At 38.8% G+C, this 20,088-nt stretch overlaps 5 protein-coding genes across 6 annotated transcripts in view; all 5 read right to left on the minus strand.

The window, feature by feature from the left end:
* Window positions 1-3,434, minus strand: part of eif3k (eukaryotic translation initiation factor 3, subunit K) — a 4,412-nt gene extending 978 nt beyond the window's left edge. Inside the window, exons 1-6 of one of the 2 annotated variants that reach the window (XM_016515301.1) lie at window positions 3,227-3,434; window positions 2,531-2,629; window positions 1,885-2,005; window positions 1,138-1,212; window positions 595-661; window positions 107-184 (exon numbers count right to left, since the gene is read on the minus strand). In XM_016515301.1, coding sequence (XP_016370787.1) covers window positions 107-184; window positions 595-661; window positions 1,138-1,212; window positions 1,885-2,005; window positions 2,531-2,629; window positions 3,227-3,288 — 502 coding nt within the window. In that variant the 5' untranslated portion in view covers window positions 3,289-3,434. Of the gene's footprint in view, window positions 1-106; window positions 185-594; window positions 662-1,137; window positions 1,216-1,884; window positions 2,006-2,530; window positions 2,630-3,226 lie in introns of both variants that reach the window. The other variant, XM_016515300.1, reaches the window with a different exon arrangement.
* Window positions 3,435-4,967: 1,533 nt separating this feature from the next.
* Window positions 4,968-8,377, minus strand: si:ch1073-429i10.3 (histone H3.3). The gene is made up of 4 exons (XM_016515303.1): window positions 8,270-8,377; window positions 7,015-7,158; window positions 6,790-6,943; window positions 4,968-6,136 (listed from the first exon to the last, which is right to left on the minus strand). The coding sequence occupies exons 2-4, from the start codon at window positions 7,140-7,142 to the stop codon at window positions 6,008-6,010; spliced, it is 411 nt and encodes a 136-aa protein (XP_016370789.1). The 5' UTR covers window positions 7,143-7,158; window positions 8,270-8,377; the 3' UTR covers window positions 4,968-6,007.
* A 723-nt stretch (window positions 8,378-9,100) lies between these two features.
* LOC107710518 (mitogen-activated protein kinase kinase kinase kinase 3-like) overlaps window positions 9,101-20,088 on the minus strand; it is a 19,897-nt gene continuing 8,909 nt past the window's right edge. The window contains exon 4 of the mRNA XM_016515306.1: window positions 9,101-9,111. The gene's annotated coding sequence lies outside the window, so the exon portion shown is untranslated. The remainder of the gene's footprint in view (window positions 9,112-20,088) is intronic.
* On the minus strand, window positions 9,828-12,906 carry LOC107710517 (histone H3.3). The gene is made up of 3 exons (XM_016515304.1): window positions 12,738-12,906; window positions 12,513-12,666; window positions 9,828-9,980 (listed from the first exon to the last, which is right to left on the minus strand). The coding sequence occupies exons 1-3, from the start codon at window positions 12,863-12,865 to the stop codon at window positions 9,852-9,854; spliced, it is 411 nt and encodes a 136-aa protein (XP_016370790.1). The 5' UTR covers window positions 12,866-12,906; the 3' UTR covers window positions 9,828-9,851.
* Window positions 17,089-20,088, minus strand: part of LOC107710499 (WD repeat-containing protein 20) — an 8,618-nt gene continuing 5,618 nt past the window's right edge. Inside the window, exons 4-5 of the mRNA XM_016515282.1 lie at window positions 19,926-20,083; window positions 17,089-17,957 (exon numbers count right to left, since the gene is read on the minus strand). Coding sequence (XP_016370768.1) covers window positions 17,898-17,957; window positions 19,926-20,083 — 218 coding nt within the window. The 3' untranslated portion in view covers window positions 17,089-17,897. The remainder of the gene's footprint in view (window positions 17,958-19,925; window positions 20,084-20,088) is intronic.

Here is a 20,088-nt window from a genome sequence, read left to right on the forward strand (position 1 = left end):
TGAGTGTGAGTGTGTGAGTGTGTGTGTGTGTGTTTGTGAGTGTGTGTGTGAGTGTGTGTGTGTGTGTGTGTGTGTGTGTGTGTGTGTGTGGAGGACGGTGTCTCACCCAGAGGATCTCCCAGCATCTCGGCCAGCAGCCTGTACTCGATGTTCTGATACGTGATTCCCACGACATGACAGATGACTGGAGACACAGAGAACAAACACACCACATTCACACCAGAACACACTAAATCACTCATGCATGCCAACATTAAGATATGAAATAAGTCACAGTAATCCTGGTTCACTGCACTTTTAGAGGAGATTCATAATAAAATGAATCACCTGTGATGAGTGCAGATGTCTCATAAAATGTAATAAATTTAGTTGATTTAGCCAATTTATTTTATTTTGTTTTTTATTTTATCTTATTTATTTATTTTCTATTTCCCATGTGTATTTGGTGTATTTGGAGTATTTGTATCTGTGTGTTAAGTGTTATATATGTGAAGCACCACGCAAGTCTGAACAAATTGGGCTTTCAGAGGTTTCAGAGAGCAGCAGAGGAAACATAATAATCTATATAATATCAGTAATACAACAATCACTTACATTTCCGCACTGAGTCCTCAAATCCTGTGATTCCATCAATGAGATCTCGATTCTCCTCCAGACTGGCCTGAGACACACACAACATTCACTAACTCTCCACAGGCAGAATGGTTTATATACTGTCCAAACTGTATTTTCTGTCTCCTTCCCCTCACACAAAACTACAGGCATATTTTGAATTGTAAAAAACACTGTTTAGTTTGTTTTTTTTAAACCTTTTGGTTTACGGGGAAACAGGAAGTGTAAACCTCATAAACCATGTTTACGTTGTACTACCTGCAGCAGATACAATTTTTGATATTTTTTTACTAGTGGGTGCAGGACACTATAGTTCATTTATGTAAGTGAGGATAGCAAAATACAGTAAACTGTGACATATTACACCCAAAAATTCTTCATACAGTAAAATATGGGATTAAAAAATATTCAGGCATGTTTTGAAGTGTTATTCTTTAATTGCTAATGTGATATTTTACACCACAGACTGAACAGAATGAAGCACTGCTTGGTAATTAGTTGAGCTAAATTGGTTTGATCTAATACCCAGAAGCTCTGGAAGTGGCATGTCTCCAGCAGGTTTCCCAGATACAGGATCTGTCTTATCGGACGCTCCTCCTGCTGCGACACTGCAGTCAAGGAAACATCTGGAATCTCCACAAAAATATTGGGCAACACAACTGCCATACAGCCATATCACCCTGCAGCCCAAGACTGGTTACCCACTGAAGCTAAGCAGGGCTGAGCTGGTCAGTACCTGGATGGGAGACCTCCTGGGAAAACTAGGTTGCTGCTGGAAGAGGTGTTAGTGAGGCCAGCAGGGGGCGCTCACCCTGTGGTCTGTGTGGGTCCTAACGCCCCGGTGTCATGACGGGGACACTATACTGTCAACAAGCACCGTCCTTCGGATGAGATGTTAAACCAAGGTCCTGACTCTCTGTGGTCATTAAAAATCCCATGGCACTTCTTGTAAAGAGTAGGGGATAACCCTGGTGTTGCCCCTCTGGCCTTTGTCTATCATGGCCTCATATTAATCCCCACATCACATGATTGTAAAGCGCTTTGGGTGTACAACAATACACAATAAAGTGCTATATAAATGCATCATTCATTCATTCATTCAACTGTTTCCAACATTGATAATAATCAGAAATGTTTGTTGAGCAGCAAATCAGCATATTAGAATGATTTCTGAAGATCATGTGACACTGAAGACTGGAGGAATGATGCTGAACATCTTAAAAACTCCGGCAGCGTGTCGAGACAAACTCCAGAAGCGCACATTAAGGATACGTGGGTCTGGTCGATCATACACTTGCAGAGCGTGAAGTCTGTGTGCGGCAGGTTGGTGAGCGCTTTGAGCAGGATCTGAGACGTGACGGTGGTCTGGAAGTACGCCGGGTTGAACTGGTACCTGATAGGGATGTGACGATATTATCATGATATCACGATAGCAAAACTGTCTCGGTATTATCGCGGTCACATGGCGATATGAAACGATAGGTCTTCCAGGAAAAAGTGTAGTTTATAAAACACATTTAAACTTCTTATTCTAACCTGAAAAGGCTTTAGAGTTGTGTTTTGGGTCATTATTTTGCACAGTATCTGTGAAACGAACTCAAACCGAAAGCACAGTATGCTCAATCTCTTCATCAAGTCTGTTTCAAAGTGAAGCACACACTTGGTTCAGACAATCAGCTCGTGATCCGGTGTTTTCTGCGTCTCAGAACGACTCGTTCACACTGAATGAATGCAGTCCACTCCTTTATTTCACGTGCTGTGAGTTTAGCGCGCGTTTGGGAACACAACAGACACCAGTTATGCTTTATTTCAGCGGCAGATGATTACAGCGCTTCACTAGATTTGACATGGTTCCATCCCTGGTACCGGAGGACACACACGCACTAACGTCGAGCCCTTGATAGTGTGCATCACTCACAGTTTGAGCACGCCCAGGTTGGCCTCCAGGTCGTAGGTGTTTTCTCTGGCCTGAGTGTCCACATACCGCTCCAGCGTGGACAGATTCTCCGGGTTATACCTGTAATCATCACATTACACTCATTAATCATCCATTAAACATGAACTACACTCGCCTCGTTTTAGAACTGAACTGATCTGGATAATGACACTGATGTCTTCTGAGGAAAAAAGTCAGAATTGTGATATATAACCTCAGAACTGCGAGAAAAACATACTATTCTGATTTTTAAAAAGTTACAATTGCGAGAAAAATGCGCCATTTTGATTTAAAAAGTCAGAGTTATGAGAAAACAACAAGCAATTCTGAGGGGAAAAAAAGTCAGAATTACGAGAAAAACGCATAATTTTGATTTTAAAAAGTCAGTTATGAGAAAACAACAAGCAATTCTGAGGAAAAAAAGTCAGAATTATGAGAAAAACGCATAATTTTAACAGAATTATTTCCGGTTTTTTCTGTGAACCTGCTTTCAATCAATCCTACTGTAGAAATACATGTGACTTCAATTATTCGAATTATTACACGCAGATAAAACGACATGACACACAAGCGCCTACTTTGAATAAATTAATTCTTTTTATGAAGATAATTAATGTGGACGGGCCCTAATGTGTCCTTTGATTCTGATGTTTTTCAGTTATTAATAATCATCTTCACCTGTCGATGCCCCGCAGAAGTTTGCCGACGTTCGCTCTCATCTGCTCGAATGTCGTCGCCATGATTCCGGGTGTTTGTTTGGTTTTTTTTATGTTAAGTGTTTATATTTGTGTTTATTTTCCAGACACTCGGATCCTCGCGAGCTGAACCGCGGCGCGTGGAAGTGGCAGAGGAGGACGTGACGTCATCGGGCGCGCAGTGACGTGATCCTGGAGCGCCGCCGCGCGTGTGGGCGGAGTCATTGCGTTCTCAAAGCGTTAGCGCAAAAACATCATTTATGCATCGTTCCGTTTTTCTGAAATGTTTTAGTTCGACGTTCGTCTGACATTTTTAAAATGTTACTTCAGAACGTTCAGAGAACATTTAAAAGTAATGCTCGCAAAGTTATAAAACTGAACGTACACTTAACATTCGCATTACCAGGAAAATCGTTTTTAATCATTTATTTCTGAGAACATTCAGAAATAACGTTTTTATAACTTAATGGGAACGTTAGCAAAACGTTCTTAAAACTTTTTTTGTTGTTGTCTGGAACACATTAAGCCTTATTCGTTGCCTGTAAATAATTTATAAATTCACTATGGTCATATTTCAATGCATAATTATTATAATAGATGTTTCCATTTAATTAGTTCAATAATTGGCAGCGATTATTTACACAAAGTGAAAATAGCAGTATTTTCTCATAACGATATGCTATTTACACTCGGTGGAAATAGCGATAGACACTTATTTAAAAACAGCAGTATTTTCTGCTATTTAAACTTCTTATTGCAAATAGTGGCAAATATCTGCACCTCAGTATTGTAATACATCATAAAACACTATGCAATAATAATGTAGTGAGTGTAAATTATCTTTTTTTTTTTTAATTATTAAATGGATGTTGCCTTATTGGGAAGATAAAGCCCTCACTATACCTTATTTACAACTTTTCCATTATTTCCTTCATTTTTATTAAAAATAAATGCCTTTCCGATGTGATATGAGATGTGAAAAGGGACGAATTCGGCAAAAGGCGGATTCGAACTCGGGTCGGTGCGTCAAAAAGCGTGCTTTACCCACTTTATGGTTTGAAAGCGGTCTTTTGTAAACTTCTCTACACGCTGGTGGGCGGAGTTAATGTAAATAGCCTCTGCTAACAAGGTGGATTATGTGCACTTAGTGTAATTTTTTTACTTTTATTTTTTTGGACATATTTAACAGAATATACATCTACAATGGCACTGATAAATGTAAATAAACAAACATTAAGCAAGGCATATATCAGACAAAACATAAAATTACATATATTCTTAGAGAGAAAGAAAAAAGGAACGGAGAAAATATTAATAAACAAAAAAAGAAAGGGTCTCTTCTTTCCTCTTCAAATAAATCAACTTCACTTAGTCTAAAAAGACACTCTGTAAATTATTACATTACCTTACTAAAATATTAAATTATATTTAATGTTTAACAATTTTTTTTTAAATTATTTGCATCTACATTTGGATTTTGGTTGAAATTTGGTTAGTTGGGACCATTCCATAACTGTACTAGTCAAATAATCAAATATAATGTGCAATTATGTCTAATAAACTAATATATGTAATCTAACTAATACTTTATTTGTATAGCATCTTTCATACAAGAAAGGAAGTGCTTTACAATTAAAAAAAGGCCAAAAATAAAACAGAAGTTCCTATAACAAGAGTTGAATGCAATTTATTTTAACATCACAATAAAAGACAACCCACAAAAGTGTGTGACATCCATTTATTACGCAATTAGGAGAAATTTCAAATTACAAAGATCAGTTTATTGAAACACCTGAATGTTCTGTAGTCAGACTCTGAATAAAGGAGAAACAAAAACAGCCACAAATCAAGCAGGATTCAGTAATAATGTTTCCATGTCTGCCTGAGGAGTCGTGAGACGCTGAAGGGATGAGTAGAAAACTGCTCTGTAATGAAGGAAATTCTCGTGGCGAAACTCAAGAACAGTATCAAGCCAATATATATTTATTCAGTTCAAATTAATGTCAGTCTGTCCAGATTCTCCTATCAAAAGACCCAAAATGAACGGGTCGTTTATGCAGATAAACATGTTATTCTCAGCGCTGAAGCCAATTAGAGTAATGTTGAACATCCCTTCACATGCCTGAGACTGAACCCAAACTCATCCTTTAGAAAATAAACATGATTTGTGATGTAAAAATGCCTTTATAAGAATCTCCACCTTCAAAAATATGCTCTAGATCTATGAAACAAGCTTATATGAATGCATAAAAAAAGAAACAGACATCAATAATTATTAAAAGTAATTCTTAATATTGCAATAATAAACATTTGTTGGAGAGATGCTCGTATACAAACCCCGTGCTGATCGACAGCCTCACACACACACACACACACGTGCGCTCGTGATGGACGGTGAAGGGAATTCTGGGATGGGTCAGAGCTGTTTTAGCACCCTGCATGAGAGACGCAAAGCCCTGAATGCAGACATCAGCCCTGACCCACTTATTCAACCTTCACTCGTGATCGATGGACAGACTGTGTGTGCGTGTGTGAGAGAGAGAGTGTGAGAGAGAGTGTGTGTGTGTGAGAGAGAGAGAGAGTGAGAGTGTGTGTGTGTGGCCGATCGGTCACGGGCTGGTACATGCAAACAGGAAGAACCCTAAAAGTCTGTAGTCAAAAAACAAAGAGACACCACCCACCCCACCAGGACTGAACTCTTAAACTACCAACAAACAGCAAGAGAGAGAGAGAGAGACACACAGAGAGAGAGAGAGAGAGTAGCTCAGGCACGTTCTCCGCGGATGCGGCGCGCCAGCTGGATGTCTTTGGGCATGATGGTAACACGCTTGGCGTGGATGGCACACAGGTTAGTGTCCTCAAACAGACCGACCAGATACGCCTCGCTGGCCTCCTGCAACACACACACACACACACACACACACACACACACACAGAGACGCACACACACGAGTCACATGACCTGAGAAGACTCTAGTAGCACTGAGATACTATTAGTGGTTCAATGGATCACAAATCTCACGGTTCAGATCATATTACGGTTTTTGAGCAACGGATTGGATTGTTTTTCGGATCAGCAAGAAAAAATTATATATATCAATGTAACTTTGCTTTTCATAAGCACTTCTTATTTTCCGTCATATATGCCCAATATTTTTGTGGAAACCATGATCTACTATCATTCAATAGTTCAGAAATTAACACTGTTATTCATCAAGGACGCATTAAATCGATCAAAAGTGACAGTAAAGACATTTATAATGTTACAGTAGATTTCTATTTCAAATAAACGCTGTTCTTTTGGACTTTCTGTTCATCTGTGAATCCTGAAAAATAAAATGTATCAGTTTCCAGAAAAATATTGTGCAGCACAACTGTTTTCAATATTGATAATAATCAGAAATGTTTCTTAACAGCTGTTTTAAATTGTAATAATGTTTCACTGTTTTTACTGTATTTAGTCGACTGTAATAACCTCGAGCAGAAAGGCAGTCGCAGGATCAAATACACAGTGGTTTTCTGGAGAAGTGTAATGCCGTGTCTGACCTGCAGCGCTCCGATGGCGGCGCTCTGGAAGCGCAGGTCGGTCTTGAAGTCCTGAGCGATCTCTCGCACCAGACGCTGGAAGGGAAGCTTGCGGATCAGCAGCTCGGTGGACTTCTGGTAGCGGCGGATCTCACGCAGAGCCACGGTCCCGGGCCTACAGACACACACAGAGCCGTCAGCGCTCGTCCCGCGGCTCCAGACCAAACACCACTCGCGGCTCAGTACCTGTAGCGATGGGGCTTCTTGACTCCTCCAGTAGAGGGCGCACTCTTACGAGCCGCTTTAGTCGCCAGCTGCTTACGAGGAGCTTTTCCTCCGGTGGATTTACGGGCGGTCTGCTTCGTACGGGCCATTCTGACACACGATCACCTCAAACACAACACACACAATATTACACACACACACAGAAAATACTGCACTGTTCACACATTTATATATATTACCTACTTAGTTTAAAATAACCAAAATGATTTAAGTAAATAAATAAATAAACAAAAACAACATATGATTAAGAAAATTATGTAAATAAAATGCATTTCATTAAAATAAGTAAATTGTATAAATAAATGGTGATTTAAATAAATGAATACATGATTAAAGCAAATCGATTAACATTTTAAACTATTTTAATATCACCATTTAAATAATTTACCTATTTTAATAATTTTTTTAATTAGTTACGGATTTAAATTATTTTAAACAATTTATTTTTGTTTCAATTAACTTATATATTATTCATTTTAATCAAATTTATTTGTATAGGTAATCAGTTTTATCACACTTTTTCCCTCTAAACTTTCCACAGACCAGTTTGAAAACCCCTGCTTCATAAAAAAAATCTAATAATATAATCATGTCATACTGAAATAATCAAAAAAAAGTATAGTTCGTGGTAGATGGATAATGTTTCAAAATCAGTTGACGATTACATTTAAGACGCTTTAGGATTGAGTTCGAGCTTGAAAACAACAGGAAGTTTAACACGTCAATCATGCCTCAAAAACCAGCCTCTTTAAAATAATATTCATGAGCCGACCAATCGGAGGACAGGAAACAAACCAGACGGTCGGCGTAAGCCCCGCCCCTCATCTGTGAACATCATGGCGTCTGTTTGACTCGGACAGAAAACTGAGCGAGAAAACAGACGAACTAACGATAAAACTTCGACAATTTCACTGCGAATCACTCCACTGTTCCCACCAGTTACACTCGGACAACAAAGAAAACACTCTAGGGATGCGATATCGGACGTTTAAAGCAGGAATGGAGGCGTTTATGGTGTTTTTCGGCGTTTGTGAAATATCCGTTTATTTTGGATGGATTTTGCAGCTCGCGCGGATGAAGCGCCTCAGGATTTCACCGATATAAACACAAACCCGTTCAAACCGACACGAATTTACACAAAACACGACATTTTCTGGCTGCCTAAAATAACAATTAAATAACACATTTATATTTCCTCTACCTCGACGAGCCTTACCTTAGTATAAGTTGTGTTTAAAGAGTGTTTAGAGTTGAGCTTCAGTGTTATTTACCGTCTCTCGCGCACAATGGCAGCGGAAGTGCGCCAATCAGCGGCTCCCACAATGCACCGCGCGGCAGCCTGCCACAGCGCGCTTCAACATGTTAGAAAAATGTGTTCAAATAATCACACAATACTGAATTAACAACACTTATCAGCCGACACTGCCTCCCTGACTGTGTGGAGATACCTTGGTACAGAGATGGTAATGTTAGGGTACTTTGATTACATTATTCCATTGTTTACAAGCTACTTTACAGCAGCGCTTTTCAATCTTTCAGATTCCAGACCCCTAAATATAACCCTGTTATACTGTGAAAAAAACTATATTATAAATACGTCTAACATATTATTTGGAAAATATGTAGTTTCTATTACAATACATGTTTTATTACACACACTATAGCACTGTATTGTTAGATATAGTAATTTATTCTTTATTATTTTATCTTAATAATTTTTATTTATTCATTTAATCAATGCTATTTTATTTAAATTTATTTATTTTTATTCAACTTTATTTTTATACATTTTTACCTATTTTATTATATAATTATTTTCATATTAATACTGTAAAAATAATTATAATTTAATCTTATTTAATTGTATTTTATTCACTTTTTTAAATTAAATCATTTTATCTACTTTTACACTTATTTAAATCACGTTTTATTTATTTTAACCATTTTTATTTATTTTAATCAAATTTGTATATTCATGCACATTTTATTATTTATGTCAATTGTGTGTTTAGTTTCAGTATTTGTTTTTATATTTTTAACACTTTCTAAACTTTTCCTCTGACCGCAGTATGATAACAACAACAGACTCGATAACAGTTCAACACCAATTTATTGTCCAATTCTCTATTCGTGCAGTACAAAGATGTGCTTTTTAGACTTACACACATACAAAAACAAAGCAAACGTAATCACCTCGTGATAAAAACCATGAAAGGGTGTAGAAAAAACCTGAGCGAGTGTCTACCTAAACAACTCATGAAGAATCTGTCAAATGGTATAAAATACGGTCTGTTGTCCGTTGCTACATATGCTCATCAAAAACACAAGATTCAACAGAACGACACCCAGCCAATCACTGGTGTCATCACTGAAATCATACGCCCACCTGCCTGCATCTCAGGAAAATAAAGGACCTCAAAATAAAGGAAACCATTATAAAGCAATACACTTACAAAACATATTTCAAGTAAAGAGAGTGTTTCGTGATGATTCTGACTCTTCCAGTGAGGAGTTTAGCACCTGAAATCAGTCCTCGACAGTCTTCCGTCCTCTCAGATTTATGTTTAGGCACAGAAGCGTTGATTAGTGCCTGGAGTCCTTAATTATTCACCTGAGGGCTTGAACGTTTGTGCTTGAAATCACATGACGACACGTCACAAGAGCTCGTCTGAGAGTACAAAACCAACAGCAGCACAAGCACAGAGAGATGGAACACAAACACACACACAGAGAAGAAGAAGTGAGGCTGGAGACGGAGAGAGAGAGAGAGCGAGACACACACAGAGAGAGAGAGGAGCTCAGGCACGTTCTCCACGGATGCGGCGCGCCAGCTGGATGTCTTTGGGCATGATGGTAACACGCTTGGCATGGATGGCACACAGGTTAGTGTCCTCAAACAGACCCACCAGATACGCCTCGCTGGCCTCCTGCAACACACACACACACAGACAGACACGCACACACACACACAGACAGACAGACAGACAGACACACACACCACACACACAGACACACACACACAGACAGACAGACAGACAGACACACGCGCACACACACACACAGACAGACACACGCACACACACAGACAGACAGACACACACGCACGCACACACAGACAGACAGACACACACGCACGCACACACAGACAGACAGACACACACGCACGCACACACAGACAGACAGACACACACGCACGCACACACAGACAGACAGACACACACGCACGCACACACAGACAGACAGACACACACGCACGCACACACAGACAGACAGACACACACGCACGCACACACAGACAGACAGACACACACGCACGCACACACAGACAGACAGACACACACGCACGCACACACAGACAGACAGACACACACGCACGCACACACAGACAGACAGACACACACGCACGCACACACAGACAGACAGACACACACGCACGCACACACAGACAGACAGACACACACGCACGCACACACAGACAGACAGACACACACGCACGCACACACAGACAGACAGACACACACGCACGCACACACAGACAGACAGACACACACGCACGCACACACAGACAGACAGACACACACGCACGCACACACAGACAGACAGACACACACGCACGCACACACAGACAGACAGACACACACGCACGCACACACAGACAGACAGACACACACGCACGCACACACAGACAGACAGACACACACGCACGCACACACAGACAGACAGACACACACGCACGCACACACAGACAGACAGACACACACGCACGCACACACAGACAGACAGACACACACGCACGCACACACAGACAGACAGACACACACGCACGCACACACAGACAGACAGACACACACGCACGCACACACAGACAGACAGACACACACGCACGCACACACAGACAGACAGACACACACGCACGCACACACAGACAGACAGACACACACGCACGCACACACAGACAGACAGACACACACGCACGCACACACAGACAGACAGACACACACGCACGCACACACAGACAGACAGACACACACGCACGCACACACAGACAGACAGACACACACGCACGCACACACAGACAGACAGACACACACGCACGCACACACAGACAGACAGACACACACGCACGCACACACAGACAGACAGACACACACGCACGCACACACAGACAGACAGACACACACGCACGCACACACAGACAGACAGACACACACGCACGCACACACAGACAGACACACACACACACGCACACCACACGCGCACACACACACAGACACACACGCACACAGTCACAGACAGACACACACACAGACAGACACGTTATGTTCACAACAGATTATGTTGTGTGTTTTTGTAATTTTTTATTAGTTTCTGTTTTTTAATATACATTTTTAATAAAAAGAAGTCTCTTCTGCTCACAAAGGCTGCATTTATTTCATCAAAAGTACAGTAAAAACAGTGAAATATTATTATAATCTAAAACAGCTGTTTTCTATGTGAGTATGTGTTAAACTGTAATGTATTTCTGTGATGCGCAGCTGTATTTTCAGCATCATTACTCCAGTCTTCAGTGTCACATGATCTTCAGAAATCAGTATAATATGCTGATTTGCTGCTCAAGAAACATTTCTCATTATTATCAATGTTGTAAACATTAATATTTTTGTGGAAACTGTGATACATTATTATTCATTAGTTCAGAAATTAAAGGAATACTTCACTTCCAGAATGAAAATCTCCTGATAATTTACTCACCCCCATGTCATTCAGGATGTTCGTGTCTTTCTTTGTCAGTCGCAAAGAAATGAAGTTTTCCGAGGAAAAGCTTCCAGGATTTTTCTCCATACAGTGGACTTCAATGGTGCTCAACGGATTGAAGGTTAAAAACACAGTTTCAATGCAGCTTCAAAGAGCTCTACAGGATCCCAGCCGAGGAATAAGAGTCTTATCTAGCAAAACAATCAGTTATTTTCCAAAAAAAATTAAATAAAACTTTATATACTTTTTAGCCTGTCTTGTCTAGCTTTGCAATGCGCTCCGGTTCGAAACAGTTAGGGTAGGTCTAAAACTCCCATCTCATTTTCTCCTCAACTTCAAAATCGTCCTACATCGCTGCAGAAGCACCGACCCAGTGTTTACAAAGTGAACATGCAAAGATCAAACGCCCTTTACAAAAACCGGTAAAACAGCGATGTAGGACGATTTTGAAGTTGGAGGAGAAAATGATTTCTGAAGATCATGTGGCACTGAAGACTGGAGTAATGATGCTGAAAATACAGCTGCGCATCACAGAAATACATTACAGTTTAACACATACTCGCATAGAAAACAGCTGTTTTAAATTGTAATAATGTTTCACTGTTTTTACTGTATTTAGTCGACTGTAATAACCTCGAGCAGAAAGGCAGTCGCAGGATCAAATACACAGTGGTTTTCTGGAGAAGTGTAATGCCGTGTCTGACCTGCAGCGCTCCGATGGCGGCGCTCTGGAAGCGCAGGTCGGTCTTGAAGTCCTGAGCGATCTCTCGCACCAGACGCTGGAAGGGAAGCTTGCGGATCAGCAGCTCGGTGGACTTCTGGTAGCGGCGGATCTCACGCAGAGCCACGGTCCCGGGCCTACAGACACACACAGAGCCGTCAGCGCTCGTCCCGCGGCTCCAGACCAAACACCACTCGCGGCTCAGTACCTGTAGCGATGGGGCTTCTTGACTCCTCCAGTAGAGGGCGCACTCTTACGAGCCGCTTTAGTCGCCAGCTGCTTACGAGGAGCTTTTCCTCCGGTGGATTTACGGGCGGTCTGCTTCGTACGGGCCATTCTGACACACGATCACCTCAAACACAACATATTACACACTTATTTGTGACCCTGGAGCACAAAACCAGTCATAAGGGTCAATCTTTCCAAATTGAGATTTATGCATCATTGAAAGCATATTTATTTGAACATCTAATAATATAATGTCGTACTGACGCAATCATAAAAGTGCAAACATGTTTAAACAGTAAATATGTGATATTTACATCATAAACATACAATTCAGGGGAGATTATACTATTTGACTAGAATCAGATGAGCCTGATTCAGTACTGCACTTTTTAAATAAGGACAGGAAAACTATTTCTAAACTGTAGATAAAATGTATACAACAAAAAACTCAAAAGGTTCAAAGAGTAAAAATGCAATATAATGATGAATAATATTAGTGGTGTGCTAATAGCAAATAACGATAAAATAAACAATCTTTACATGAATTGGACAAAAATGTACAGGTATGGTGTAAAATGATTGCATTTGTAAAAGAGTGTCAATGTAAGTTTTGTATTTGGAAATATAATTGCTGTTCTCATTCAGAAGATGCAGAGCTTCGCTAAAATAACGAATAGATTAACAATAAGACGTTTTGTTTTTGATTCCATTCACGCTTCACGTTATCACACCTGTCAATCAACACACTCCCCGCCTATAAACGCTATTTATAGACAGTGGGGCGTGGCTTCAGTCACGCCGCCGTGTATTGTAGTATAACATACCCTATAGTTGTAGATAATTTAGTACAGTATTGGGTAATTTGTTTATATTACTATAGTTGTTATATTACCACAGCAACTATAGAATTACTACAACAAATGAATATGGTTCAAAAACACTATAGTATAAATTAGCCAGAAACTCCAGAGACAGCTGATTACATGTGATCTGGATTATGTCATCAAAATTGGTAACACTTTATTTTAAGGTGTCCTTGTTACACGTTACATGTACTTACTATTATAATAACAATTAATTATGCATAATTACATGCAAGTAACCCTAAGCCAAACCCTAACTATATTATGACTAACTGTTTAAAAGTTATAAGCAAAAACATGCATTTTTGGTATCTCACGACCCATAGGTGGCGCTGTTCCCAACTTTGGCATGGACCCTCAGATCATGGTGTTGATGAAGTGTACCAAGTTTTGTGTCGATTGATCAAAGTTTGGCTGAGATACGGCCTCTGAACCAATTTTGCGTCAACCTCGTTAAGCTGCACAAATATTCCTCAGTTGATTAATCAGAGTGAATAAAGATAACTTCTGAAAGTTTTCTGAAATCTTTAAATACACAAATAAGGCATTGTCTAATTAAATATGCACTAATCTGCATACATTTCCAGAACAGAATGGGTTAATCCAGGTTCAAAATTCTTGTTTGATTTTGTTGTCATATTAGAATTAAAGCTTTTTACTGACGGGATTTCGGATTTCTCTTTTTATCACTCCATAAATCACAAAATACTGTCAACAGACAGAAAAAAAAATACATTTTCACGTTTTTAGGAATTAAATGTTGTATAATTCAGTGTGAATTATATATGAACAAACCCTTCAGTAAAAAAATTCAGAATATAGATGGTTTTGATTGCTTCTATTGTCCTCATTTGTAAGTCTCTTTGGATAAAAGTGTCTGCTAAATGGCTAAATGTAAATCCACAGCACTCCAGTCCATCAGTTAACATCTGGAGAAGACAAAAACTGAAACTAATCCAGCATTAAGACGTTTTAACTAAAATACATTGAGTCTATAATCCATAATAACGCTTCCTCCAGTGAAAAAGTGTTCTGGTGTGAATCAGGAGAGAAATCTGCACAGATCAAGCACCGTTGAGATGACAAAAGCTGAAACAAATCCAGCATTAAGACGCTTTTAACTCAAAAATGAGTCTATAATAACGCTTCCTCCAGTGAAAAAGTGCATCTGCTGTTGTCTCTCACATCAAAATCCAGCCACATATTTGTTTAGAGCTGTTTAAACGGTGTTTGATCTGTGCAGATTTCTCTCCTGATTCAGACCAGAACACTTTTTTCATGGGAGGAGGCTTTATTATGGATATGGCTCATATTTTAGCAGGAAGCAATGGTTTGAAGTTTAAAAACGTCTTAATGCTAGATTTGTTTCTTACAAACATGCAATTTTTGTCTTCTCCAGATGTTAACTGATGGACTGGAGTGCTGTGGATTATTGTGATGTTTTTATCAGCTGTTTGGACTCTCATTCTGACGGCACCCATTCACTGCAGAGCATCCATTGCTGAGACACTGATGCAATGCTACATTTCTACAAACCTGATGAAGAAACAAACTCATCCTGATCTCTGATGATCTGAGAGTGAGCACATTCTCATTTTTGGCTGAACTATTCCTTTAAATTTGTTCACTGGTATAAGTGATTACAAATAAAAATGCGATGCATGAGTATTTGATGTTTTAATAATAGATTCCCATATACAAACTTGATATTGTGATATTGTTGGCCACATCACCAGACTCAGGCATATAACCGTGTGATAAATGAAAACACATGCAGTGGAAGATAATCGATTTGAAATAAGACAAAACGTCCTTCAGAACTGAATGCATTTGCAAAAAAAAAAAAAAGTAACAAAAAAATGGATGGAAGCAGTAGTTTAAAAAGTGCACAATAAAAATACACAAAACGTTCCAACATCCACTAATTGGTCCATTTGCATTTCCCCAGTTAACAGCAAAGACAATTACGATGCTACAGCCGTACAAAACATAAATCCCAAAATATCGGAGATTAAAAAAAAGAAACAATAAACACTTAAAGTTACAAAAAGACATAAAAAATGAGAACCACGTGTTAAGCATACATACCGTCAGGGCTAAAACACTGTTTTTATCAAGTAGTGTTCTGTAATTCGGTGGGAATGATCGTATACGAGTTCATTAGCTTGGCCTTTATCTAAAATACAAGCAAAGTTCTGCCTCTAGAAGAAGAAACGTCCATGTCAGGATCACTAAAGAAGCCCAATTTACCGCATTTAAACCAGTGCAATGACCCCAAAGACTAATTTATGTAGTGTTATTCCTTGCAGACTTCTAGAAAGACTCAATATCCTCAAAAACAAACTTCTCTAACAATTTTAATGCTTTCCCAGTTGGTTTGAGTATTTAGATGCTTTAAATAGGAGCTTGCGAGAAAATAATCCATCCTTACGGTGTTCGTTTACTGTCAGGATCACAAAAGAAACATCTGCAAATCTTGCTTGAGAAACTGGTTTTGGTGGCAATTTGAAATGTATGACTGACAGTATGTATATGTGATATCCAATGATTCTGTTTTCCTCTCTACAGGAGCATTTGTTAATGCAGGTTTGCACTGATCTGAATCAAAACTGATTGACAGACGTCACTAGAAATGATACGACATTGTCCTTTTGAGAAGTCTGCATGACAAAACCCTAAAAACACACTTCACATTGGCTCTCGGTGATCCCGACCCTTGAAAATGGTCCTTCCAGCGAGCTAAAATCAACCTGTAAATGTGCAAAATTTTGCAAGAGGCATAGCATGTGTAAGGAATAGCGCCTACTCCGTGTTACAATAGTTAAATGTGTTGCTTAAATGTGTGTTCCTTCCGTTACATCTGAAGCTTATTTCCATCACAGAATAAAACATTTAAAAAAAGGTTATTGCAACTATTTTTCTCAGAATTGACTTTTCTGTAATCCTGAGGTTACATGTTGAAAGTTTTTACTTTTTTCAGAATTCTGATTTTAGATCTCGCAACTTTAATTTTTTGGGGGAATTCTGAGTTTATGTCTTGCAATTGTAACTTTTTTACGTTATTCTGAGTTTATATCTCGCAATTTTACCTTTTTTCGGAATTCTGAGTTTATGTGTCACAATTTTGACTTTTTTTTTGCAATTCTGAGTTCATGCAATTTTAACTTTTTTTTCTCGCAATTCTGAGTTTATATCTCAGAATTGTAACTTTTTTCAGAATTCTGAGTTTATATCTCGCAATTGTAACTTTTTTCAGAATTCTGATTTTATATCTCGCAACTTTGACTTTTTTTTCGCAATTCTGAGTTCATATCTTACAATTCTGACTTTATCACGATTTACAATTCAGTTTTTTGTTTCCTCCACAGAATATTTGTTTATGTCACAATTTTTTTTTTTTGAGTTTATATATTGCATTTTTCTCATAATTGTGAGAAAATAGTCTAAATTGTGAGATAAAAAGCGGCAATAGCCATTTTTATTTTTTATTCCGTGGCAGAAATGGGCTTCCACAGTCACAGTCTTGCGTTCAACAAGGCAAATTTTAAGAGATCCACTTTAAACACTCTAAACAGTCACTTGAGAATGGCACAAACGTCCGTTTTCATTCAGCGGTGACGTTGTTTGCTTAGCAAAAACTTAGTAAATATATAAAATCTCACTTTCACGGTTCATATACCTTGCCTACCATTTGACACCATTTCTAGACGACACTAACCTCACCTCTCTAGTAATCTATGAAGTGGAAAACTCGAGTCTAGCAGTCGAACAAATGCACGTAACTCTCAGTTCAGGCCCGATGCCAAAGCAAAGGATGCACTTTCTCAGCCAGATCGCCACTTATGAAGCACCAGCACACTAGAACAAGAACTCGTCAATCCACATTCAATGCATGTGTCACTATGTACAATATAGGATCTTCATATATTAATTACTTGAGTTCATTATTTCAATACACGTCCTCTGCCGTTATAGAGTAGTCTGAATATGTACAATAGAAGTCTCGATGATCAAATAAATAAATAGGAAATAAAAAGGCCGTGGCTTTTGCAGTGAACGCGGCTAGAGAAGAGGCCAGCAGAAGAGTCTCGCAGTCTGTCTGCATGAGAGAGCCGTGGTGCGTCGCAGCGGTGCAGCATGGTCCCGGTGTGTGTTTACGTTCATGTGAACTCAAGTGCGTGGTTTGGTAAGGATTCAGTGGACGGGTGAATGGTGACGCTGTGATGGACCGGCTCCGGATGCAGACACGGGAATCGGCTCTGGGAATGAGGCTTCGGCTATACCACCGTCCCGCTCGGAGAGTTTCCGTTCTGTGCTGACAGCGGCTGAGACGGGTGCTAGTGGAAACACAGACAAGAAACAGCACAAGCTAAAATGTGAGCAGTGATGAAGTGACTTTCGGCAGCATCCAGCATATTTGCTATCTGAAAATGACTGGCCAAACAAATAAATAATAATAATAATAAATAAATAAATAAATATGTATATAAATTAAAGCAATAAGTCCTAACAACGCTCCTTAGCTGTTATAAATTCACTGTAAACCACAGCTTCACGGGGCTTACTGCTTTTATAAAACGGTTATTCCATATACGTAGTAAGGTTTCACAAAATAAAACAGAGCAAATAAAGTGTAATGATATTAATAAAAACAGTATTCTTCCACCAAACAATGTAGCTCCTCAGAAACAGTTGTGGTTGCTACAAAGTGGTTGCCGAGCAACACACAAAGTAAATAAATGTGTATGTTACTTTGTAGAGTCATTTACAACAGCTTCGAACGCGGCTCAACCAATCAGAATCAAGGACCGGAACTATCTGTTTTATAATAATAAATAAACACACATATATACATATACATATATACATATACAGGTGCATCTCAAAAAATTAGAATATCGTGAAAAAGTTCATTTTTTTTGGTAACTAATTTCAAAAAGTGAAATTTTCATATATTCTACATTCATTACATGTAAAGTAAAACATTTCAAATGTTTTTTTATTTTATTTTTAATTTTGATGATTAGAGCTTACAGCTCATGAAAGTCAAAAATCCAGTATCTCAAAATATTAGAATATTTATATTTGAGTTTCATTAAATGGCCATCCCTACAGTATAAGTTCCGGGTATCTCTTGTTCTTTGAAACCACAATAATGGGGAAGACTGCTGACTTGGCAATGCTCCAGAAGACGATCACTGACACCCTCCACAAAGAGGATAAGTCACAGAAGCTCATTACTGAAAGAGCGGCTGTTCACAGAGTGCTGTATCAAAGCATATTAAACGCAAAGTTGACTGGAAGAAAGAAAGTGGGTGGGAAAAGGTGCACAAGCAACAGGGATGACCACAAGCTTGAGAATACTGTCAAGCAAAGCCGATTCAAACACTTGGGAGAGCTTCACGAGGAGTGGACTGAAGCTGGAGTCAGTGCATCGAGAGTCACCACGCTCAGACGCTCAGCTTTTTCACGATATTCTAATTTTTTAAGATGCACCTGTATAATCAACAGATTTAAAGATTTAATTCATATTTCTCCATTGTTTTTAATTTGATTATTTCATTGACTGTTAAAAATGAAAAAGTATTCAGTTAAACCTGTTCAGTTCTGTATCTTTGTCCGATTTTTTTAAACACTGCTTAAAATCTAAGTGTGTAATGTTGCAATTCAAAAAATATATTTGTATTTCAAATATAAGTTGTAAATGAAGATTTTTACCAGAAAATACTACTTCAGTCTTTCTACATCAAAATTTTACGTTTAATTCAACGCGTTACAATGCGTATATATGCATGTTTTGCAATAAATGTAAAATATATTGTTTCTATAAACATGATCAACATCTTTAAACCAGTACTTATATATTTCTCCATTGTTTTTAATTATTTCAGTGGCTGTTAAAAATAATAACTACTAAAAAACATTTTTCAAGAAAATACTATTTCAGTCTTTTTTACTTTAAAATTTCACATTTAATGCAATGTGTTACTTGCCGTTTCTTCGTAATTATTTGGCAAATTTACTAGCCATTTCTGAGTGAAAACTGTTTTAAAGTAAATCGCACACCAATTGATTTTTTATAATTCTTTAAACAATTTTAAGTGTAGCTTGTTGGTTTAATCCACCATGGCTTATAACTCTTACCAAAACTTTTTAAAAATCCAAATGGGAAAAATTGAATGGAAAAATACTTCTGTAATCAAGACCACTGAAAAGTTGTACAGGTTTATTTTGACATGCATTTAGCGCATTGCAATGAACCTTACGCGCAAATCCGAATGCTTTGCGTTTAAATCTCGACTCACCGCTTTCCCGGGTCTGGCCCAAGTGCAGATGAGTCCTTCCTGACACGCCGTGATGATGCAGTCGTTCATGAAGACGAGCACGGTGAGCCGCTCGTGGGCGATTTTCTTGCACACCAGCGGCTCCAGCAGCGGCACCTCGTTCATGCGCGGACACAGCGCGGTT

The sequence above is a fragment of the Sinocyclocheilus rhinocerous genome, unplaced genomic scaffold, assembly GCF_001515625.1.
Source record: "Sinocyclocheilus rhinocerous isolate Xijiao unplaced genomic scaffold, SAMN03320098_v1.1 scaffold867, whole genome shotgun sequence".
Lineage (NCBI taxonomy): Eukaryota > Metazoa > Chordata > Actinopteri > Cypriniformes > Cyprinidae > Sinocyclocheilus > Sinocyclocheilus rhinocerous.

Bases quoted from the DNA above. Each gene is read 5' to 3' on its own strand.
- si:ch1073-429i10.3 (XM_016515303.1), bottom strand. From the start codon at position 7,142: ATGGCCCGTACGAAGCAGACCGCCCGTAAATCCACCGGAGGAAAAGCT. The intron at 6,944-7,014 runs GTACTGAGCCGC...GTGTGTCTGTAG, and splicing joins AAGAAGCCCCATCGCTACAG to GCCCGGGACCGTGGCTCTGC. The intron at 6,137-6,789 runs GTCAGACACGGC...TGTGTGTTGCAG, and splicing joins CCGCCATCGGAGCGCTGCAG to GAGGCCAGCGAGGCGTATCT.
- LOC107710517 (XM_016515304.1), bottom strand. From the start codon at position 12,865: ATGGCCCGTACGAAGCAGACCGCCCGTAAATCCACCGGAGGAAAAGCT. The intron at 12,667-12,737 runs GTACTGAGCCGC...GTGTGTCTGTAG, and splicing joins AAGAAGCCCCATCGCTACAG to GCCCGGGACCGTGGCTCTGC. The intron at 9,981-12,512 runs GTCAGACACGGC...TGTGTGTTGCAG, and splicing joins CCGCCATCGGAGCGCTGCAG to GAGGCCAGCGAGGCGTATCT.